The sequence below is a fragment of the Coturnix japonica genome, chromosome 1 (assembly GCF_054131305.1).
Source record: "Coturnix japonica strain WE chromosome 1, WE-NBRP24, whole genome shotgun sequence".
Lineage (NCBI taxonomy): Eukaryota > Metazoa > Chordata > Aves > Galliformes > Phasianidae > Coturnix > Coturnix japonica.
This window is the reverse complement of record NC_140663.1, coordinates 44,335,649-44,360,250: the sequence shown is the minus strand read 5'-3', so window position 1 is coordinate 44,360,250 and position 24,602 is coordinate 44,335,649. Positions and strand designations below refer to the sequence as shown.

The 24,602-nt window shown below is 40.7% G+C and overlaps 2 protein-coding genes across 5 annotated transcripts in view; both read left to right on the top strand.

The window, feature by feature from the left end:
- The window catches only part of GUCY2C (guanylate cyclase 2C), a 41,675-nt gene extending 28,326 nt beyond the window's left edge, over positions 1 to 13,349 (top strand). For both annotated transcript variants that reach the window (XM_015861856.3, XM_015861864.2), the window contains 9 exons: positions 1,675 to 1,763; positions 3,611 to 3,702; positions 5,198 to 5,356; positions 7,069 to 7,261; positions 8,219 to 8,393; positions 9,308 to 9,406; positions 9,960 to 10,054; positions 10,669 to 10,745; positions 12,753 to 13,349. In XM_015861856.3, coding sequence (XP_015717342.2) covers positions 1,675 to 1,763; positions 3,611 to 3,702; positions 5,198 to 5,356; positions 7,069 to 7,261; positions 8,219 to 8,393; positions 9,308 to 9,406; positions 9,960 to 10,054; positions 10,669 to 10,745; positions 12,753 to 12,927 — 1,154 coding nt within the window. In that variant the 3' untranslated portion in view covers positions 12,928 to 13,349. The remainder of the gene's footprint in view (positions 1 to 1,674; positions 1,764 to 3,610; positions 3,703 to 5,197; positions 5,357 to 7,068; positions 7,262 to 8,218; positions 8,394 to 9,307; positions 9,407 to 9,959; positions 10,055 to 10,668; positions 10,746 to 12,752) is intronic.
- Positions 13,350 to 15,854: 2,505 nt separating this feature from the next.
- PLBD1 (phospholipase B domain containing 1) overlaps positions 15,855 to 24,602 on the top strand; it is a 33,277-nt gene continuing 24,529 nt past the window's right edge. Inside the window, exons 1-3 of one of the 3 annotated variants that reach the window (XM_032444391.2) lie at positions 18,366 to 18,497; positions 18,574 to 18,711; positions 23,059 to 23,278. In XM_032444391.2, the coding sequence (XP_032300282.2) occupies positions 18,395 to 18,497; positions 18,574 to 18,711; positions 23,059 to 23,278 (461 nt within the window). In that variant the 5' untranslated portion in view covers positions 18,366 to 18,394. Of the gene's footprint in view, positions 15,960 to 18,365; positions 18,498 to 18,573; positions 18,712 to 18,971; positions 19,069 to 23,058; positions 23,279 to 24,602 lie in introns of those variants that run through there. The other 2 variants (XM_015861955.3, XM_015861947.3) reach the window with 2 other exon arrangements.

The window sequence follows — 24,602 nt, the reverse complement described above, 5'->3', positions numbered from 1 at the left end:
TACCATTAATTCACAGATATCTAAGTTAGAGGGAAAAGAATGCAAAATTAGAGTCAATGGTAATGGGCAAGGAAACGTCCCTGATGCATGTTACATTCATTTAAGTGTCCTGTGAAAGTCTTTCAGTAGCTATGCTATCAGAAATTAAGTTCTATGAGTTAGAAGAGATGATATGGCTATTTCAGTATGACTGATATAATCACTTCTCCAGGCCTTCATTGGCAGCAGCAAGGACTGTGTTCAGATTTAACAGTTGTTTAGTAAAGCCTGTACCTAGCTTCCAATCCACAATTGGGAAAATTAAGCTAAATTTTCGAGTACTCAGTGAATGAATTCTTTCAAAATGCAAACAAATACTGATCAACTTAGTGTACAATAATATTGTTATTACTGAGTGAAAAGAAATCCCACAGAGAGGATGGGCATACAGAACTGTATTTCTAATGTATAATGTATCTAGGTCAAGGTTCTTCACTGACTTCTTTGTGAGACAGCTGTTAGACCAGCTGCTGCTCCACTCTTCTGCAGAAACCTCATTCACTCTCAAGAATGAAATCTCGTCATGAGTGAACGTATAACTCATGCTCCTTAATTTTTGCCGCTGGCTAATTGCAGTGCTGCTAATAGCTGGTTTTACTTCCTCTTCTGGATATATATGCGGCTTGGAAATCTATCACATTCCTCTTGCATTCATGAGTCTTACACAGGTTCTACTGTCTCTTCACTCACAGGATTTGGGCTTTCCAATCTGTGTGACCCTTAAACAAAGTCTCCTACTCCTCCTCTAGTCTGTAACACCTGCACCACAAACTACTTCATTTTTTTTTAGGGTGCTCATGCATGCTTAGACATCCCTAGCTACTCTAGACATGTACGTACCATCTTGATGACAAATCTTCCTCATCTCATCACCTGTTTCCTTTGGCAAAATTGTCTTCCAAACATAATCAAACATCATCAATAAATATGTTTCACACTTGCAATTTCTCTCTCTTCCTTAGAGGTCAAGAAGTTCTCTTTTGGTACTCTCTTCCTTGGAAGTTCTTGAGAAAGCAGTTTATTATTATTATTATTATTTTCTTCTTTAGCTCTCTAAGTTGTCTGCAAATGCAGTGTTCAGAATCCAGATAACTTTCATAGAATGGATTTCATTAATAGAGTACAAATGAGCTAACAAATCCAGTGTTTTTAAACCATACATATTAATAGCTTGGTTTTAAGGAAGTTGAGGATGTGGAGGATGATTTGAACTGATCTGGTGAGAATTGTAGGTCTCCATGCTTTTGATTAAATTGTAATATTCTAGTGGGCTTCCCACACAGTTTTTTACTATAGCTATAGCTGAGGCTGAGAGGCATGCTAATAATACCTAATGTTCTTTTGGGAGGGTGCCATAACCATATCTACCATGACCAATAAATACTCAAGTACATTCCTATTCATTTTGCTTTTAGCGTCTTTCAAGCCAGCCTGTTAAAATCTTAAACCATGTTTTTAGAAACACTCCTGAGTTGAAATTCACATCAAAGAGAAGGGAACCACCTTCAATGTTTTGTTTTAACAGTAACTTGTAATACATCATAGGATGGTATACAAAAGGAATGTTCTTCCTATGTTTGTTTTGTTTTTTTTTTTTTCTTTAATTAAAACTTTACATCTTTTTTCTTTCTTCAGAGAAACTTTACAGAGTGGAGAATGACAAAGGAATGAAGCCTTTCCGACCAGACCTATCCTTAGAAACAGTGGGAGAAAGAGAGATGGAGGTAAGCTAATCATTAATACAGATATTTTCTGTGTGAAATGTAGAAGTTTCACCCAAACTAGTGCTCGTGGTCACAAGAGGATGAAAGCTATGCAGGTTTTATGCCAAATGCCTTAAGCTCATGGGAAGAAACAGTATTCTATAGTTGTTACTAGTGAAAAACTAATGACTAATAATTTTTTTTTCTCCTTTATTGTATTTCATGCAGCAACTCTAGTTTTTTTGCAGTGATGGTTTAAAAACTAAAACATGTTAAAAGTAGATCCCTCGTCAATTTGAATGTTTTGTTAAGTTGGTTATCATGAAAAAAGGCAAATCTACTCAGTAGTGCTCCCCCGTCTCTCTAGAATTTGCAAAGAGCTATATTCAGTTTGAGTCAAAAGAGGTCTTAAAATAAAAAGGGAACTTGTGCTTACCTAGTTTAGTGTACTCTTAGGGCCGAGAACAGCTAGCTATTTCATAAGGAGAGTAGTGATATATATATTGATATATGAAAAATTACTTATTTCATAGTTTTCATAGTTTCATAGTTTCGTGCAGGTTGGAAGGGACCTTAGAGATCATTGAGTCCAGCCCCCGGGATTCGAGCCTCTGTGTAGCAGAGCGGCACTTCTACCACTTGCACCACAGGGGGGATTTGAACTCCGGGCCCCAGTGTTGCAAGGCGGCGTCTTTATGCCATCTTTACGCATCTTTACATCATCATGTAGTGAGGGCTGTATATCTGTGTGTGGGAAAGCAGCAGTCTGATCTGCATAGGAAGTTTTCTGATCCAGTGTACGATGCACTCACAAAGAGACTGTGTTGCAATAATTCAGGGAAGGACTATCATTATCTTTTGAAAGTACTCTCGAGTAGTAGTATTGCTTACTTATCTTTGTATTACAGTGGTGTGTCTTTTGAAATCTGGTATTATTCCAGGGTGCTAAACTGATATATGAACTTTAAATAATGCATGAGGATCACAAGGATCTCAGGGGAAGTGGTGGCAGTACAACACATTTCAAAGAGGATTCATCCCACCTATCTTCAGATATCTACAAGCTGTATATCTCATTCTGACCGAGCTGCAATAGGCCCCTTTTACATCTGATAAGAGAATACTCATCCATATCACTATTTGGACCTATTTTATATTTTTAGATCAAGGTGCCTTTCTCTCTACTGATTACAAATGCTATCCAGGGTGGCCTTGACAGCTTTTAAACAAAACTACAAGTGGCATTTTCCTCAGGTAGCTTTAGACATCAGCAATGCACATATCTGTATTTGAGCTACTTACTCTTTTGTCACTGGAAAAAAAAAAAACAATCAACACTTACATGGTGCTACTCTTTTGATCTCTTCTGGATAGCTTTACAATGGGATGAATGGGACTTCAAATGTTCCTCTTTCCATGTATAATATATCCCCTTAGACTTGTTGCTCAGGTGCAGAGGTCTGTATTGTGGACATCAGCATATTCACTTGAAGAACCCCATTGTTTCTGTCTGAGTCACCAGTTTCTGAAAATTCCCAAACTCAGAGTCCTGGAAATAAATTACCACAGCATTTACTTCTGTGTCAGTAACCACACCTGGCATCAGTTGCAAGATGAGATCCATTTACATGTCTTTCATTTGCGTACTGCAAATTCAACTGGAGATCGTGTCACTAGCCACCACAGAGTTAAGTTTCAGATGCCTGCAGTGAATGTCCCAACCATAGATTCATAACAGTTAGTCACACATTTCAATATGTTGCTTATCAAGAGTAACTGGAAATTCCCTGATGAGCTAGTGCTATTTAGCTCCATTATCTTCCTATACCCACTACTCTGTTGAACTTTCCTTATATTTTCATTTGAAGGTATATACACTAGTGAAGAACTGCTGGGAGGAAGATCCAGAGAAAAGACCTGACTTTAAGAAAATTGAAAATATTCTGGCTAAAATATTCAGGTGAGCATCTGGGGCTGAGTTATTCAAGTTGCTCCAAAGTTCTTCTGGGTGCAAGAAAGCTTGTATTTTTAAGTATGTAAGCTGATGTTAATACAATTCAATTAGTACCTTCGCTTTGATTTATTCTTTGCCACATAAGTAGGTGAGCACGTGCATTTGCGTATGTACACATGTGAACGTGTGCAGTTATGCATGTATTAGCTGAGTGAGGGTGAGATGATCACCATACCTTAAATTGGTACATTGTGAAAGTAGCAAGCTGGATAATTAGAGATTCAAGCCATTCAAATAATTTACCTCCTGTCTCTAGTCAGGAGTTGAAGAGTGAGTCATGTTGTCTAAGTTTTGGGAAATAAAGGCACATAAATAAATGTTTGGCAGATGATGAGAAAGTTTGGATGAGCTGAGTTGGCCATAAATGGCCATTCAGATGGTCTCAGATTGAGCTGACTAAAGGTGTTGGGAATTAATTATGGGGTTTTGTAGGTATAAAGTTGCAGGATAATAAAAGCTATAATTGAATAAAACCTAAAAGGTTTTACAGACCTTTCACCTGGCTACTGCTATGTTGCTCCTACAGAGTTTAGTCTGAATTGATTAGTTAGGTATCCAAACAGTGAGCTTTTAATCACTCTCTTTGGAAATTGCTTCCTAGTTTTGAAAATTCTCATAATCCAATACTAACATTATTTTACACTTTACATGGGCAGAAAGAAAACTACACTATGCAAAACCAAATGAATCAATTCTGTGGATCACACTGCAGATGAATGGAAAGATGTAGCTTGTTCATTTCCTAAGCCTCCATACTATAAGAGAATGGAGAGTGCCTCCTACCACATGCAATGAGGTGTTCTTCTCAGGAGCAGCCTCAGTGTATCTGTGACATGAGCACTTGTCTAAAGAGTGGCTTTAAAGTCTGGTTAGAAAGAACTGACATTTCCAGTGAGTCTAGCCCCTTCTACTTTCAAACTACTCTGACAAATGGGTTATGAGTAGCCCATGTTACTGTGCTTCTGCTTCTAGCAATTACACTTCTGACTGGAATCTGCTGAATCTTGTGATCAAAACTAACTACTGGATTGCTAATTGTTCCATTGAATTGTTCTGGCTTCCACAAGAGGTAGCCCCAAGATGGTCCTAGTCTTTCTGTCTAAAATCCTCATTTAAATGTTACATGCAGTTTTCTATCTACCTTCTTTAGCTTCCTCTTGGGATTTGAGCTGGCACAAATGAATGTTTATGGATTACCCAAGGTAACCTGGACTTGAAAGTATTATCAGGGTTATGATTTGAAAGTGCCTTAAGAATTAACAGCTCAGAGTGACAAGTGTGAGGCACAGACATTTAATTTACAAGTCCTCCAAGCAACAACAACAAATAAAGCATTTTAAGCACTTTCATTCTATCTGTACAGAAGTTTTGTTTGCCTATCTCAACAATATGCTTTCATCATCCTTTCTTTTTGGCTCCTGTGCATTTTTGTTATTCCCAGTAATTACCATGGCCAGACCAATGAAAGCTACATGGATACCCTGATCCGACGTTTACAACTGTACTCCCGGAATCTGGAGCACCTGGTGGAGGAGAGGACAGAGCTCTACAAAGCAGAGCGAGACAGAGCAGACAGGCTTAATTTCATGTTACTTCCAAGGTTAGTGTTGAGCAGAAGGACTTTTACTGATGTATATATATAAATAATATATATATCACCTGATTCTTGGAGAGTGAAAGGTAGGATTAATACTGATCTTATATTTCTTCAATTTACAGAGAGAAATGCTACTTCCCCTGTTCTAATTCTCCCCACCTTACAGATAAAATGTCACATTTAAGAGGTGCCATCAATCCTTTTTTCTGTCTCTCTGTACGGCTCATTGGAGGACAGGGGTAGGAGGCAGAGAAAACGTGGCTTTCTTTGCACAGACAAATCATAGACTTTCTATAGACTTTTAATCCTGGTCTGATCTCCCATAAAGATAATTTCCATGCCTGTGTTAATCCGTTGCCTAAGCCTCTGATTAAGCTCAGGACTTAAATGTGGTGTTAGAGTTAAAAAGATTTACTGAACTACTGCCTTAATTGTGAAAAAATAGTGGAAGCTCAGATAAACTATATCTCATATACAGTTACAGCAGTGATGATTTAAGCCAAGAAAGAAAAAGGTTTCAGTTGGGAAGTCAATGTAAAGTATCTTTATTTATTTGCAAAATATATTTGCCTGGAAAAGTATGGAATTGCATTGAGGCCACCCTTTCTCATTTCTTGTTAAGGCTGATGGTGTCAGATATACAGCATTTGTATCATGACTGACGCACCTTCAGGCTTGTGTGTACCACCCTAGCCCAGAAAAGTACGTGCCCTACTTGAAAGCTACTGACACTGAAAAAGCATTTCCTAAATGAAGATGAACTCTATCAGTCCATCTCATTTTATCAGTATATTGATCTGTTCAACAACTTGGCAGCATTTTGAAGTACTGAAAACTTGCAATTTTACATCATAATGGTAAATTCTGATTGACAAACAGGTAAACCAGTCCGCCGAAACATATATATTCTCTTCAACAGGAAGGTATTCAGAAAACATGCAAATGTGCAAAGTGACATTGCATTTAATGCACAAAGCTGTCAAGTGCTCAACAAACAGCCCAGAAAGATGAGAAAACTGTGTCTTTTCATCATTAGTATGCACAATTTAATTCAGTGCAAGTCTGTGATGGAGGCTGGTTACTCTCTCCATTTTCCTCAATCGTTTGTAGGATACAGCTGGAATCCTAAAGCTTTATGAAGGTTTAGCTTTTTTCTCCTTGACATTATGGAGTCAACTATCCTGTAAATTCAGAAGCGGGTAGTGTGAAGAGCTGTTGTGACTGTCAGATGTGACGACAGCCTTACTTTAATCTTTTTCTTAATACCAATACAAAAATATTGTCCCATTCCAAGATATTCTGAAGTCCTTAGGGCAGAAGGGCAGAGGTATGTACAAGGACATGGGGAGTGACTTATTTGTCACAAATTTCCTTCCCCTTAATCCGATCTTGATAGGCAGGAAAGAAGAGTGAATCACTGAAATCTCCATTCTCTTATGGAGTTTCACTCCAAAGCAGTACTTGGACCCCTTATCTTCCTCAGCCTTTCCTTATGCAGATGATTTTGCAAGACTGTAGTGCATTAACTGATTTTAGTAAATACTGAGATCCCTGGATGAAAGGCATTATGGACATCTAACATGCTATTACAATGGCAGTTTTCAAACAATTTGATGTTTCCTACCCAGAAAGCAATGATGCAGTTGAGTTGTGTGAGAAAATACCTCTAATGTTAAACACTGTCTTCTGTCTTCCTGCCTTCTCTATTTCCACAGGCCAGTAGTAAAATCTTTGAAGGAGACTGGCCTGGTAGAGCCAGAGCTATTTGAAGAAGTCACTATCTACTTCAGTGACATTGTTGGCTTCACCACACTCTGCAAATACAGCACCCCTATGGAGGTAGTAGATATGCTGAATGACATCTACAAGAACTTTGATCACATTCTTGACCATCATGATGTTTACAAGGTGATTAGCTCCTCACTTTTGCTCAGTTAACAACCAAAGAATGCAGAAATCTAACAGGCCAACATTACAGTGTGCCCGGGTGGCCAAGAAGGCCAACAGCATGCTGGCTTGCATCAAAAACAGTGTTACTAGCAGGAACAGGGAGGTAATTGTCCGCCTGTACTCGGCATTGGTGTGGCCGCACCTTGAGTACTGTGTTCAGTTTTGGGCCCCTCACTGCAAGAAAGACATTGCGGCCCTGGAACATGTTCAGAGGAGGGCTGCGAAGCTGGTGAGGGGTCTGGAGCACAGGCCTTACGAGGAGCAGCTGAGGGAGCTAGGATCGTTCAGCCTGGAGAAGAGGAGGCTCAGGGGAGACCTTATAGCTCTCTATAACTTCCTGAAGGGGGGTTGTAGTGAGCTGGGGGTTGGCCTCTTCTCTCGTGTAATCAGTGATAGAATTAGAGGGAATGGTTTTAAGCTGCATCAGGGGAGATTCAGGCTGAACATTAGGAAGTATTACTTTTTGGAAAGAGTAGTCAGGCATTGGAATGCACTGCCCAGGGAGGTGGTGGAGTCACCGACCATGGGAGTGTTCAAGAAACGCTTGGATGTGGTGCTGAGGAATATGATTTAGCCTGGAAGTATTGGTAATGGTTGGACTAGATGATCTTCTAGGTCTTTTCCAACCTTGATAATTCTGTGATTCTGTGATTCTGTGATTCTGTGATACCACATTTCAGTATGTTTGTGTGCCAGCTTAAAGCAAATTTTATATAAAAGGTGGTCACAGATTCCGTAAGTGAAATGCCATGCATAGTCATAAATATACACAAAAAGGTGTTAGATACCTTAAACTAAATAATCCTGCTGACTAGGGACCAGGTTTAATCATGAACAAAAGAATATGATAAAAACTTTCTGCTCTCAACTGAGTATGTTCTTTGTGTGCTGTGATTACTAATTGTGTTTTCACAGGTAGAGACCATTGGTGATGCTTACATGGTAGTGAGTGGTTTACCAAAGAGGAATGGCAACCGACATGCAGTAGACATCTCCATGATGGCTTTGGATATCCTTAGCTTCATAGGGTCCTTTGAGCTGCGACACCTGCCTGGTCTGCCTGTTTGGATTCGCATTGGAATTCACTCTGGTACAGTGGTGCTAGATCAGCAATGGCAATGTAGTTGTCTTGTTTTTGAGCTTAAAAGACATCCAGATGTGGGTGGACATCAAACACAACTGCTTTCCTTATTAAGAATCAGGTTGAAAATAATATTCCCAGGGGAAGTTAACAGAAGTAAATAAACCACTAGTTTGTTTCTGTTTAGTGAAATAGCCCATATCTATTTATTCATGGCTTATATCAGTACCTAGTAAGAGCAACTGTCATTGCTCCTGGTATGATCAATTCTAAACTTTCATAGATAGTCCTTCCCTGACCAAAATGGAAATCATCCATGGCCAAACATGCTTGTTTCGCCACAGAAAACAGGCCTTTCTCTTATGCTTTTGGAGACAAAATTCTGATTGCACCTATGTGGGATTTCATGCTTCAGTGAATCCAGAAAAATATTTATTCTCTAAGAGAAACTGATCAACAATCCCAAGGACTTTGGGAAATCATCTTTCATTTTTGCTTGTTTTAACAGTTATCTAAGCAACTGATGAAGGAGGAACTTAACATTGAAAGCAGATGGGTGCTGGGATACCCCTTGAGGCAATAATATGGAACTCCTCTATAATTAAGCTTATTCTCTACTTCTTTTGCTTCCAAAACTGGCAGTAACTGTATTTTCTCCTGCACAGAGATTATGTTTAAATACGGTTAATACTGTCCTGCTGTGCACTATTTTGTTCTAATTGTGTTCTGCAAGATGAGAAGAGCTAGGCCTGGTTTGGAGAGGAATGGGAGATGTCCAGAGAGCTTAGTGGTTGAAAGCAATGACATTGGTGAGGAACACATTGTTCCAGTAGGTACTGAATGTTCTGCAACAGGGAGAGACACCTTTCAAGCTAGTAGCCTCTTGACCAACCTTTTTTTCATTCTATGAATCCCATTTCTAGGTCCATGTGCGGCTGGTGTGGTGGGAATAAAAATGCCTCGTTACTGTTTGTTTGGAGATACAGTGAACACAGCTTCACGGATGGAATCCACTGGCTTGCGTAAGGATTTAAGTTAATCTGTCCATATAACAGGGCCAAAGGGTATTGGCTAGTTTGTGACTAAGTGTCTGTTTTCAGCTGAGAACAATTTGTAATCAGCTTGCAGATGTTTCAGAGATGAAGCCCTATTTGTTCTAATTACCAGTTGTTTCACTGTCCTGTTGGGCAGTGAAGAATGGTTCCTTGTTCCTGCTCCAGTGCTATTAACAGGGAGTATGTAGGCTGATTTTTGCTGGCTGAGTTTCTCTGAAGATATACTACTGATGTGTTTGGGGTTTAATTTTACTGTATGAATGTTAGATTTCAGTTCAACCTAGAATTGCATTGCAGTTTTGTTGTGTAAATATGTTGACTATATATTTTAAGTTGAAGCAATTATTTCTTCAACTACACTGTTAGGGACGTTTGCCAAGAGCCGACTTACCTTCCTTCTGCTCAGTGTCTTCATATGACTACTCTCTTTGTGGGATTCTTCCCAAATATTCTCTTCCCTTTTGGCATGTAAACACTACAGATATATCTCCAGATTGAGATTTCATTGTCTATTTCTTAGCTTTAAGGATTCATGTAAGTGGTTCCACGATTGCCATCCTGAAAAGAACAGATTGTCGATTCCAGTATGAAATGAGAGGAGAAACATACTTGAAGGTAACCCTTACCACGCACATGCACAGAGAAATGAAGTAGTACAAAAACATTATATAGCTTAGAGTACCTGCAGCTTAATTAACAGCTATGGAACAAGGGTCACAGAACAATCAGTACCATAAGCTCAAGTTGTTGAAGACACTTCTGTCACATCAGTGAAGGCAATGAAAAGCTGCCCAAGTGAAAAATTAAAATAACATAAAGATGAAGAGAATAAAGGAAACATTTGACTGGAAGTTATAGAGTGATGGTAATGGTGATTTGAGCTGATGGAAGAGAAGCTGAATCTATTGTTAATTTGCTCTTTCTCTGATACCTGACTGTCTACCTACATATCTCTTTCAGTCTATGTAACTTGGCACTGATGTCTGTACTTGGGAGCTGACAGCAGGTAGCACAGCTCATCTCTCCCATGGTTTCAGGTCGTAGAACAAGTGAATGTTCAGCTGCATTTCACCCATTATTTTTCTTTCCATCTCTGATTTTTTATCCTTTGCTGCAAGCAAAGGCAAACACAGCAGTGTGCAATATAGAATTATTTAAATAAAAGAACTACAGGAAATTGCAGTCTAATCCCTAAACTGTGCTTTCTCTTCTTTGTCTTGCCTATTTAGGGCAGAGGAACTGAGATTACCTACTGGTTGACGGGTACTGAAGACAAAGAATATAATCTCCCGACACCTCCTTCAGTGTAAGCTGCTTTTTATACATGGAAAGGAAAGAGAAATTCCCAGTCTTTGAATTTTAGACTTAACTGTTATTCTTTGGAGCTTAAGGAGATAAGCATGTAAATATTCATGACAGTATTAGGATTGGGACTATGCATGTGCTGCAGGCTGTTTGTGTGCTTAACGGGTTCATTTCATTGGAAGGGTAATAATACTTGCAGGACAACTTGCTGATGTGATAAATGCAGGAGATAGACATACAAATTAAAAATATTAATATTCCCTATAATATGACATCATTTGTTTTGTAAATATATGTACACAAGTGATGCACAATGCAATTACTCACAACTTGCTGCCCTGTGCAGCAATTGCCCTTGTGGCTTACTTCCCACAGTTCTAAAGTTTTCACATGATGCTATATAGTATGGGATATCCCTTTGGTCAGTTTAGGGCAGCTGTCCAGGTTCTCCTCCCTCCCAGCTCCTTGTACCTCTTCAGTCCCCTTGCTGGCAGGGCAGTGTGAGAAGCTGAAAAACTGGAATGTCCTTGGCTCTGTGTGGTGCTGCACAGCAACAACTAAAACGTCAGTATGTTATCAATACTGTTTTTTCCCCCAAAGCCAAACCACAATATCATAGCATACACAATGAATAAAATAAATTTCTCCCAGCTGAAACAAGGACAGTTCTCCAAAACTTTAACCCTAATTGTACCTGCATGCCACACTGCAGTATTGCATGGGCATAAAGCGTTTAAAATTTGAACAAATTTTTACTTTTCAACATATAAGAGTATAGTATATACTCTTATATACTATAAGATTTAACAAGATAAAAAGAAGAGGCTGATGTATTGGAACTGAGCTGTAATATGCATTAATACTAAATAAAGTATAATAATAGCGGGAATATTGTTTTTGAGAAATAGTGCAGAACTGAAGTTGGGAAGACTGTCTTCATCTGTATTTGGCATATGAGTACTCCATTTGTTCCTGTTAACTCACTAGAACGTGGAATTTCTCCACTTTTCTATTCTTGTGTAGAGTCACTTCACCAAACAGGGATTTACTGCTATCTGCTTTGAAATTACAGTGTTCAGTACAACCTGAAGCAGTTATATTGCAAACTGTACTTTGCTGAATACACTGGGATCTATTATGGTGAAAGGCATAAGTACATAACCTTGTTTCCTGCCCATTTATTCCTATCTACCTAAAAGAAAAGAGATATCTGGGAGAAAGATAAAGTTTTTATTTCATGATATTTGCAAAACAGAAACAATCAAGCTTTTAATCTCTTACAGAATCTCATAACTTTAGCTTTATTTAATGGCAAATACAAGTGTTTGTCGCTGTGCTGAGCAGGAAACACCATCAGACCTGTTTACACGATACATCTCTTTGTAATCTCAGAACTCCTTTTCTGAATTAAAATGATCAGTTGAGAGTATAAGAATGCTTGAATTGGCAGCTGTTCTGAAATTCAACTATTGAAAATACCTCTTGAGCTGGATCACTGTACTCAGTGATGTTTTTGTTTTCACTTCCTTGTTTTAGGCTCTGTCTGACAGAAGTGCTCCTTAAAATTCTCATATAAAGGATACTCCAGTAAAAACCAGGCACACTGCAAGAGTTTATGAAAAGGTGGTAGTTCTGTTACTAAAGACCACCTGAAGTTGATTAGTGGAAGTACTGGTACAAATAATGGTGCTGAGAAATAGAATCTGCTTTAATTGGGAGTGCATTTAATCAATGTTTTCTTTTTCATGCAAGTGACGCTAATTTAATTTCAGGTGATGACACTTCTACAAATCTCTGTCAAGATGGTAATCAGTGCTATATAGGAAAATTGCACGTAATTCCTCAGTTATATTCCCAAATCCAAAACCTGGATCTAAAACCTTTATCTCAGTAGCGTGTGAATGATGTCAATCTAAGTGTGGGATAGCAGTGTTCAAAGAACCTTGGAGATATAGGGATCACCAAAAGCATGTCAGCCCATGACCTTTTTTCATTCTATTGCTTTCAGGGAGAATCAGCAGCAGTTAAAAGATGACATAGCAGATATGATAACCAAAATTCTTCAGAAAAGAGAAACCGAAGGGTTCAGGACCAGAGAGATTAAACGGGTAGCAAGCTACAGAACAGGCACCCTGGAATACTTGCAGCTGGCCAGCACAGATAATTCTTCTACATATCTTTAAGACTGGATGTCTATCATGACTTACAAAGCTACAGCAACTCCCAGGAGTACTTCATATAAAGGCTGGAGGCGTATGTTCTCAGCTGGAGGAGAAAGAAAATACCTTTCAAGGCAACCTTGCTACCACTCAACCCGCTAGCAGTACATCAAACCTCTCTTCTCTGTCATGTCCAAATTGTTAGATGGCTTCAGCAGGAGACGTGCAACCTGGTTTGAGAGAAATGAGACCCGAGGATACCTTATCTATTCTGGTTTGTTTTTTAAAGGTGATAGCCTGTTCAGTAATTCACTTCTGAAATATTCATAGCGTGGCCTTAATTCCTTGTGATTTTCAAACGTTGTATTTAATTTGTAGATTTTATTTTAAGAAAGCTTTGCTGTAAGATATTTGAAAATAACATTAAACATGCTGTGTAAGTCCTGGTTATTCGCCCTTTTGGTTTTTTTGTTATTTTTTCCTGCAGTTTTCCCCTCTGCCTCCCACATTTTGTTTAGCCAAGTTGTTTTTATTAAGGCAACGGCACTTTCATCATTCACCTTGGGAGATAACTCCAGAATCTGTACTGTTTCTAAAGCTTATCTGAAGGCCTTAATTCCGAAAAATCAAACTGCGAATCTTGCTTAGCAGACCCTTTCCTATCTTTCCTCTGCCTCTGTTTGTGACCCCAAACCAGAAGTGCAACAGAAATGAACAAACTTCTCCATGTTTTTCAAATCTCTGGAAGTTTCAGTTCAACTTTTGGATGAAGTTTCACCACTAGGCAGTACTCACATTTTACTGAGATGACTCACTCATGAACTACCACGTGGCATTTACTAACAATCACATTTTTAAAGCAGCCAAAGAACAGGGGACGCGCATCGAAGAAAATTAACATTCCCATGAAGAGATAACAAGTAGTGAGCCGAATTTTTGCAAAAGGTTTTTGTTCATTGATGGCTTTCAAAGCAGAGCTAATTCTTTCAGCAGCTGTCGAATACTGGTCAGTATTCAAACTGTACACTTCAGTATATAATTTTCCCCTAAACCATTCTTTTATGGTTTTGAACAGCAATTTTATCCAAGTAAACAAAAGAGTGAGTTGCCTACGTTTTGTCTTTGTCAACCTCAGTTTGCTTTTTGCAGACTCACAAATAGCCCTGTGCTGAAAATGAAACTCAATAGAACAAGCAAAGTGTAAATATACAAGCTATAAAATTAAATCAGGTTATGCTGTATAATATTGCTTGATGAATGTAAATTTCTATAGACAGGAGTATGTTATAGACAGAAATAGCAGACAGCCTGTAACCAACAGCTACCAGTTTCAGATTCTGTGTTAGCAGTCTTTAAGTTGGGCTGGCACGAAGAACATACCACTACCTTTCCTGTCTGTGTCCTAATGGAACATGTCACTGGGATGAGGACAGAAAAGAAAATGAATGGTATTCTAAAACTGGTATGCACTGAAAAGAATATCAGTACAGTAGAAAAACATAAAGCCAGCATGCCTGCTATTTCCTGGCCCAAGATGCCAATCAAGAAGCTTCGTCTCTATGTCTACATTCCTTGGTGAGGTGATACTTGGCACCACAGGTCTATTCTGGTTGCTGTATCTGATTCACTCAGCAAATGCAGCTATACTGCAGGGACAAGTGTTGGACTCCTCCACCGTGGAATCCACTCCTGCTTCCTTAAGCGGAGTTGTTCTGCTCTTTGTAAGTCTACACGGCTTCCATCAGTGATGCTCCTGAGATATAAGCTATTCAGCAAATATCAGCCGACATTGGGATGGTTCATTTTGACACTGTCTGGTGTTCTGGTTTCTCTTTCCTGCACTCTTCAGATCATAAATGTCACATAATTCTTTGCAGATAAATAGGAACTTTAAGAATTAATGGATTGACTTTTCTGGCATGTTTGTTTTCTACGTGGTTCTGTTCCTGTGTATGTCTGTCACCCATACATCACAACTACTCTTATAAAAAAGATTTCACCTGCTTTTTGATTTGAATCTGTCTTGGATTCGATATCTTATCACAGCATTTTGTTATTAAATGTTGGATTAAAGAGCCTTCTGCCATCAGAAAACTGTCACCAAACCACAGAATGGTTTGGGTTGGAGGTGACCTTAAAACCCACCCAGTTCCACCCCATTCTGTGGGCAGTGCTGCCACCCCCCAGCTCAGGCTGCCCAGGGCCCCGTCCAACCTGGCCGTGAACCTCCAGGGATGGGGCACCCACAGGAAATGGCCATAGTTGTAAGCCCTAAGGAAAGTGCTCTCTCTCGTTCTTTTTCTGCAGGGAAATGCACGGTGATTTGCCGTAACAGGGCTGGAAGATGCCCGTCCACTTTGCAAAAGACGTGGTTTGATAAGACACAATGTTAACTCTTGTTGCTTTCCTGGAGTGTTCTCTGGCAAGCCCTGCAGGTCGGTCAGCCTGGGGGGCTGGCAGAGTCAGGTCTGGGGCTGTCCCTCCATGGTGTTGTGCTACTCGAGGTTGGTCAGCGTGGAGAGGAGAGCTGAGCTTGCCCAGCAGTGAACCCCAGCTCCCAGCTCGGCTCTGGGGGTTCTGGAAACAAATTCTGTGCCCCCAAACACAGCCAGGTCTCAGCCCGACACCTTTCACCATCTCCTCCAGCGGGCTGCGATACAGCCGGGCCCGGAGAGCAGCGTAGTGGCCAAGCCCTCGAGGAGAGGAGCCCCTGCGGCGCCCGCGAGCCTCGGGACCACCACGAAGCGACTTGGGAGGGGGCAGAGTGGGCAGACAAGCAACCACCGCTTCCCGCGAGGGGAAGGGACGCCCAGCTGCTGGGGTTACCCTTGTCCCTGTGGGGCCACCCCCAGCTCGGGGGCGTCGGGGCGGGCGCCGGAGGAGGCGGGGGCAGCGGCGAGACCTGCCCTGAGTGAGGGAACTTCTTAAAGTCCCGCCGCCTCCCGGTGCCCAGAGGAGACGCGGGGGAGCGAGCAGCATGGCCCGGCTCGGCGGCGGCCGGTTGTGGTGCTGCTGGGGGCTCGTCCTCGTATGGGCGGTGGCGGGGAGCCGTGCAGGTGAGGCGAGCGGCTCTCGGGACGGCGGCGGGGTCTCGCCCCGGAGCCTTCGTGTCGGGGCGGGCGGGTACTGCGGGGCTGCCTGGCGGCCGGGGGCGCTGTCCCGGCCCGGCTACTGAACAGGCGCTGCGCCTCGTGCCGGGGTAAGGGACGGCCGTGACGCCCGCGGAGCGGCTGCGGGGGTAAATGCGTTGCTCAGAAGGAGGTGAGGCGCTGGCACAGCTGCCTAGAGAGCTGTGGGTGCCCCATCCCTGGAGGTTCAAGGCCAGGTTGGATGGGACCCTGGGCAGCTCGTGCTTGGGGGTGGCAGCCCTGCCCACAGCACGGGGTGGGAGTGGGTGGGCTTTGAGGTCGCTTCTGACCTAAAACGTTGTATGATTCTATGAAATCTTCTAGGAGGTTCCTGGTTCACTAATTAATTGCTTACAGAACAAGAAGTTCGTGACAACTGTTTTAACATGTCTACGTTGTTACGAATATCTCATTTGGTGGACAGCTCTATCTCATCTTGGAGACCTGTTTTTTTCAAACCTTAATGTTGAACCTAATGAAGATGAGAATGAATGCATTGCACTTGGGCCAGGGTAGGCCCAGGCACATATACAGACTGGCAGGACTCATCAGGGGTGGCTGTGCAGAGAAGGAACTGGGGGTCCTGATGGGTGACCTACTCTGACAAAAATCATTCTATGATTCTGTGAATTAGCAAAAACTTTCATTACTGCATTAGCAGGACTTAAGGAAGAATCAAGCATGGAGCATGCGGAAAGAAGTGAAAGGAAATTTAGGGTATAAAGTAGTTTAAGCTAATACTTTACTGATTCCTCACATCATAATTGAAGTAGGCAAATAGGAGACTATTAAGCAGTGTATGGAAGTGCCTTTGGGCTATTTATTAGAACAAATTTAGCTTTCAATATTGTGAATTTTCTGGTTGTTTTGTTTTCTCTATCTTTATTCATTGTTTATGAGTATCTTAAACTCCTTGAAGATTCTTCATTGTGCAATCTGGAAGATGTTTGGAGAATGTTCTCTGGTAAAAATCACTGAAAGTTTGGGACTAAAATTACTGAAGCTACTTGAGAAATAACTGCTTTTGTTTCCTCTGTGGATGGTGTGTGCTGGAGGCCTGTAGTTTTGGCAAGTATCACATTCACAAGCATCTTTGTGAACATGAACACCTTACAAAATTGAAACTCCTAAATCAGAGTTCACACGTTTCAGTATTGCCTCTCTCTCCAGTGAGCAGAAGTCAGGGGATTAGGCTTCAAGTAATGATAGGCTTGTTGAAGGCAAATTGAAAAATTACTTAAAATGTATAAGGAGATAGGATTAATTAAGGCTGGTGGAATAGAAAACACAAGTAACTTCTGTTCAAGAACAAGAATACATTTCATTCTTTAATTGAAAATTACTAGCTTTCATGTTAAGTGCCTTTGTGGTTTAAGCTAATCTCTAGAGAAAGCCTGTAGTACTTAATGTTCATTTTGTAATGAATTCTGGTCATAACTGTAGTGTGAAACCTCACTTGTTCTTCAGGGATGTGCAACCTTTCTGAACAGTTAGGAGGCTGGTTCTAAAATTTCATTGGGAAAATAGGGCAAGTTGTTTCAAATTACAAAATTGAACTGAAATATCAGATGCTTCTTATTATGGTTGACCTGATACATGGAATGAACAACTGACTGAACATTAGTTGTAGGACGGGCTGTACTAATAAAGGGAAGATGTGAAACTCTGCTTTATTTTAATGGTTCCAGGTTGTGCAAGAAATGTTTTCAGTGAAACAGGAAAAGGAAAGTGAATGGGTGGGATCTAATAACTACATCTTAAGACCTCCACCAAAAAAAATTCCTCACCTTTCAAAAACCAGAAACAAGCATGTAAAATAGAGATAAGAATTAATAATAGCTGAGGAATCCAGTGGTTTTCCTACTCTGACTTAATTTAGTCAGATGTAACCTGAAATGCATGAAATGGTTGAAAATATTCACAGTGCTCTCACTATTGCTTGTGAGTGGGCTTGTTGCTTAAACTAAGGACAAATAATAATGTTAACTCTGACCCCCAAACCTTGTAGCTGTTCCACCTGCAGGGAAGAGGGAGTTCTGTTAACTTCTGCAGTGAGAAGTCTAGTAGGATGTCCAGATGTATGTATGTTTTCAAAACAAAAGCATAAGGAAAAGCTATTCTCAAGGTGTGTTGGGTGCTATTTCTGTAGTTTTAATGTATTTAATAAATGTAAGAGATAGTTATTAAATAGTGCATGTTAGATGCTCTTGGTCCATCTTGCTGGATTATTCGTTTTCTGTCTATTCATCCTGTTCTTTCCCTGCATGTTACTGCTAGGTACCATTGTTTCCAAGCCACAGCTGAAATATCTTCATGTTCCATTTTCCAGGGTATGATCTTGGCAAAAGGCAGATACTTCTCACATGGTGACGAAATCCCAGTTCTCTGCCAACAATATTCCTGTTTGTGGATCTTTATTTGGCAAAAGCATCAATATGTCTGTAATAACTGGCAGCTTCAGGAAAGGTTCTTCCCAGTCCCTGCAGCCTGCAGACAAGAGAAGGAACATTTACTTATTTACATACTTGTTCTGTCATTGCAGTTCTGCACTTCTGCCTCCAATCTTGCAGTGCATTGGCAGCTGTGTTGGAGCTGTGTGTTGCTGATGCTACACAGACAGTTCTGGCTCCATTGACCTACCCTTCTCCTGAGGACACGGAGTCATTTGTTGCAGTAAATAGTGTGTACTTCTGCTTTTTTCTTGGGTTAACCCTACTAAGCAGTACTGATAAGGACTTGCTATAAGTTATCACGGTCATTTCTGTTCTTCAGAGCCCTGAGAGAAGCAGTAAGTTGACATTTGTCAGTGTTCTCTGCTGCATAGTGAGTTCTATGATAAAAGGATAATTTCTAGATTCATGGAGACATCACACTGGATTCGTATGTAAGGCATTACCAACAGAACTGCTGGGGTAGGATATATTAAGATCTCTGCATCATCCTCCCAAAATAAAAATGCTGGCATTATACTACGGAGAGGTTCATGGTGTTAAAGGACACGTAAAGGATTGTGTGGAATTCTGCAGTTTGTTCTTAGGTATCTGTATTCTGTTCGTATGTTTTGGTTCTGGATGGTTTTCTTGGTAAAGGTAGAACTGCTTGTTTAGATGAATAAGTAACAACTGTGACAGTGATAGGAAATGCTTCAATTATGGGAAAGTGTAAGCTTATGTGCACACCAATTTATAGGGTACGATTTTAGTTCTACCTTCATCAATATAAAACCTTATCTTGTAAATTATAACAGTTACTGTATGATTGTGCATAAATATCTGTTTCTTGAAGTAGGCATATTATTTAATCTGAGGGTATTTTGACACATAGATCAGACCCATTAGAGTTGCAGAAACTGTTATAAAAATGAATGAGAATATATGAGCTGCCAAAAAACTACAGAAATCAGTAATGGGAAATGCTGTCTTCCAGCATTGTTGTTAAACAGCATCTATGGCACATGGCTCAGTGCTGTTCCCCTAAAGGCCTCTGCAGCTTCCTTGCATCCTGTAGCTTCATGCTTTCACTTCTCTCCTCTTCCAGTTCTGATTTTCTGTAGTTAAGTTTTTATAGTGAAAAGTTAAGGGCAGGGCAAACTCAAGGATAATTTAAAAGTTCATTCTGACTTCTTTTGAAAACAATTCTGAATCTTTGTGCTCTGTCAGGGAGTGAAACAAAGAAACGCAGCCTGCCACATTAGAGTATGTGTGTTCAGGGCGTGAGTCTGTCTCTGTTCAGCCTGTTCATGACCCAGCCTTCCCCATTACCTTTGCTTTTGTGAGCTATAGTTTTCTGAATGGTCTTTGGCAGTCTGTACTGATCAGCCTCATTAGCCTGCTCTGCTTTTCATAGATTTTTTTTTTTCAGCCTGTCTCAGGGTTCCCATGTTTACCCTTAAACTAAAGCAGCAATTAATTATCTTTTAGTGATACATGAGGCAGGGTGAAAAAGGAAAACTGAGATTATGGCTGCTTGAAGAGGTATCCAAGGTCTGTCATGTCTCAGTCCTTTAAATAGCATCAGTACCTGGCAGATGAAAAGCATGTTTATAAACATTGTGTGCCCAGTCCCTGAAGTAACTTAATCTCTAAATTAGTTCACGTAAAATCTCCTATTCATAGAATGGGGGGAGGGGAAGATTTTCTTCAGTACTAGAAGGATGTTCAGGTTTACGCTTCCCCATTTGCACGTGTACATTATGAAGCCTGACATAGTATTCAATGGTACAAATCTATATCTGGAGACCATGTACTGCAGGTTCAGTACTAGGTTCAATACTGTTCAGTGTCTTCATTAATGCTGGGACACACTACCCTCAACAAGTTTCCTGATGATATAAAACCAGAAGGGGTGATTGATAGACCAGAGGGATTTTCTTCACCCCTAGGCACCTTAGCAAAATGTGGAAATGATCTGTCAAGAACTTCATGAGCTTCAACAAAAGGAAGTGGAAAGTTCTGCGAAGAAGGTTAATAGTATCCTGGACTTTTGGCAAATATTGCCTTCAGGTTGAGGAATGTGATCCTTCCTTTCTACTTAGCACTGGAGAGGATACACCTTGAGTACTGTGTCCAATTCTGGGCCTCTCAGTCCAGGAGAGACCTGGATGTACTGCAGAGAATCCGGTGAAGGGCCATGAGGATAATGAAAGCACTGGAGCTCCTCTCCTGTGAGAAGAGGCCATGTGAGCTGGGACTGTTCAGCCTAGAGAACTCCAAAGGAGGATCTCATTAATGTCTTTAGATATCTGAATTGAGGGCGCAAAGAGGACAAATCAAGCCATTTTCAGTGGTGCCCAGGGCCAGAACAAGAGGCAGTGAGCACAAATTGGGACACTGGAGGTTCCCTCTGAACACCAGGAAGAACTTCTCTTCTTTACAGGTGCTGAAGCATTGGCACAGGTTGCCCAGTGAGATAGTGAATCATAGAATGGCCTGGGTTGAAAAGGACCACAATGATCATCTAGTTTCAGCCCCCCTGCTATCTGCAGAGTCATCAACCACCAGACCAGGCTGCCCAGAGCCACATCCAACATGGCCTTGAATGCCTCCAGGGATGGGGCAGCCAAAACCTCCTTGGGCAACCTGTTCCAGTGTGTCACCACCCTCTGTGTGGAAAAACTTCCTCCTAATCTCTAGCCTAAACCTCCCCTGTTTCAGTTTAAAACCATTCCCCCTTGTCCTATCACCATCCACTCTTGTAAACAGATGTTCCCCCTCCTGTTTAAACACTCCCTTCAAGTATTGGAAGGCCATTATGAGGTCCCACCAGAGTCTTCTTTTCTCTAAGCTAAATAAGCCCAGTTTCCTTAACTTTTCCTTATAGGAGTGGTGATCCAGCCCTCTGATAGTCTTAGTGGTCCTCTGGACATGTTCCAAGAGCTCTGCATCTTGTACTGGAGGCTCCAGGCAGACTGGTGTCTTCTTCTCAGACGCCACCTGCCTGTGGCCCTGGGCAGCTAGCTTGGAGTGTGACCTTGCATAAGCAAGTGCATTGGACCGGATGACTTCCAGAGATCTCCTTCCAAGCTTTCTTAGTAAGGAACACTTTTTGCCCTTCTTGCTGGAACCCTGGGAATGAGACTGAGTATTCAGCAATCTAGTAAAACAGATGAAAAATGTCTTAAAGAAGCTGATTAACTGCTATGTCCAAAAGTGATTAGTTGGAGAAAGAACTTATTTGGTTCTTAGAAACCTGTTTTGCTTTTCGTTCAGCCACTTCATGGCTCTTCATAAAAACATCTTCCTAATGAAGAGTACTGAGTGAACTGGGTGCACTTAAATTTAAGTCAGATGAGCTACTTAATCACAGACATTTTACTTAAAGCTTTTTGGAGAGCATTAGGCATTGTGCTGGCACTGTATTGCTTTTTTTCTTATATTCAGTAAATTCACTAAATATTTTGTGTAAAATCATCTGGAATTGCTTCTAGCTCTCTGTTTTGCAGGTATTGTGGGCACGATACAGAAAATGAATTTGTTGTGAGGCGTAGTAACCAAATTGCAATTTGTTGTTGTATGTAGGCTGGGAGCAGTGTTCAGAAGAATAAAAACATCACCAGTTTCCCTGTTGTTTTTATGAGCTCATCCCTTAAAATAGTTCTAGAAACTCTGATGTTCCCAGTCTGTTGCTCTGCCCCTCAAGTCTTTTCACTTGTATTGCTCTGATGTAATCAGGTCTAATTTTGGGTAAGGCTGAACAGTCAGAGGTTTTTCTGAAATCTCATTAACTTGCTTTTTCTCCTTCAGTGCAACAGGATTAAAAATCAAATTAATTAATAATGTTCCCCAGACAGAATTCCAGGCAGAACTCCGAAGCAAACTGATGCCCTCCTTGTCCACCTTTCCTTATCTTTTAGTGCTTGGAGTCCATTCTATTCTAGTTGTGTGATAGGTGCTGTGTGTCTTAAAATGTATTGCATGTGTGTTTGGTGCTTTGATCTTTCAGCCTGTGATCTGCTGAGCTCTGCAGGTTGGGTGATAGCACCTCCAAGGTGCTCTCCAGGAAGTTTGGAGGGGGAAAAAAAAAAAAGAGGAAAACCAAAGTAACATGAGAATAAACTGCTGTCCTTGTAAAACTCTACTTGGTTCTCATACTGCTCTTCAGGATGGTAACGTTAGTGTTGGTCTCCATAATGGGATCAAACCTTCTGGAAAGCTACCAAAGAAACTTTAAAATTGCCTCAGCAATCCACAACTGGATAGGAAATACTTACTCATGCTTTTCTTGTTTAAGTCTTAGTTTGCAGCAGCAACTTCTTTAGTTCTCAGTCTACAAACACTGTGTGAGAGACTTCTGAAGAGGTGGTACACCAACCCATTCCACTCTGATGTTTAACAGCAGCTTTCTTGGGACTCTGGAGACCTGGGTTGGTGTGTGTTGTAACTAGTTCTCTGACCCTCCTAGTCCTCTTAAGAGTCAGCAATGTTGAAGTAAAATGATGTTCTTATATTGCTTGTTGCTTTTCAGATGCGTTGCTTCACTAATTTCCCTCATGTTTTGTTTCCATTGCTTTCTTTCTTCTTGGCCACAGAAATGCGCTATGCAACTTTGTACTGGAATAAAGCTCAAAAAGTACTTCAGGTCAAGAATATACTGGACAGGAGAGGAGATGCCTATGGCTTCTACAACAACACTGTACAGACAACAGGTTGGGGAGTTTTGGAGATCAAAGCAGGCTACGGCCATCAGACCTTAAGCAATGAAGATATCATGTATGCAGCTGGATTTTTGGAAGGCTATCTCACAGCTCCGTAAGTACCTCAGGAAGCTTCTCAACTTAGGACGTTTCCAGTGGATTTCTGTGCTAGTGAGTTTTTTGTTCATTTTTGTCCTTTCCCTTAAATCCTATCAGTTTAAACTTACCATACATTTTTCTGGTTGTGTGCTGTTTTTTTAATTAGTAGTAAGTATGAAGTAAGGCATCTTCACCACAGTATCAAGTTATGGTTTCTGCTCTACACCCTCTCTTCATCCTGCAGGCTCTCTTGACATGTCACTGAGATTGATGAGTACTGCATCTCTATTACTGGTTAAATAATATAGTCACAGAATAGTGCATGTATAATGAAATGTGTAAGCACTATGTTGTAAGTAATTACAGAAGAGGCAGCAGAAAGGTTATTTCCCCACCATACAGGTAGGTGACTGACAAGCAGATGAGTCAGTGATCAGGCAGGGAGAGACAAAGGCTGCAGGGCTTCCATAAGGATGTTTTTCAGCAAACACTGTCAAGAAATCTATTGGAGAAACAGGTGCTGGAACTTCACAATGTAGGAAGTTTGGTCTCTCTTGGACAAAGTAAAAAATGCTGATATACCGATAGGCAGACTGATGTCTGTCTAGAAGGGTCACTAAAAGCCCTGTGGAGAGAAAATGAAGGACTGAATCTCTTCCACAGTGTAGATCTATGCGAATAGTTGGTGTTTTGTGCTTGTTACAAATTCAATGAATCAAGAACAGCTTTTTTATTTACAAGAGAAGGAGAACTAAGCAGGAAGACAGAATTGATGGGATATAGCTGGAGATGTAACTATATTAAGCACATGACACATGACTTATTGAACAGACTTGATTTTTCCTCTCTGATCTTAGTCACGGTAAAATTCCCAAGTTCTGATGTGTGCCTGGGGATTGGCTGGGAGATGCTTATGACAGATGCTGGCTTCACCAACCTTGCTTTCACAGCTCTAAAACAGTTATCCATTAGTTGTATTTAACAGGTAAGCATGGTAGGCTTTTCTAAAGAACAAATGTCTGGTATGACTTTTGGACAAGATATTAGTGTAATGAGTAGTAAGACATTTTAAGATCGGTTAAGATTTTGTGGATAGTTCTCTGATCATATCCTATGTTAATATGACTCTCCAGTAACATCCCTCTAATGGGGGGACAACTAAGTCTCTGAACAAGACTTTTACAGGAAGGAAACACAGTTAAATAGTGTTAGTCAATTAAGAAAACACTTCTGAGGGAAAGAAAAAAAGGAGTCTTACAGTACTAAGTGCACAGCATTTAACCCAGGCAGGAAACAGAATGAAGTACACTAGAGATTTGGTTATATGCTGTTTAGATTAT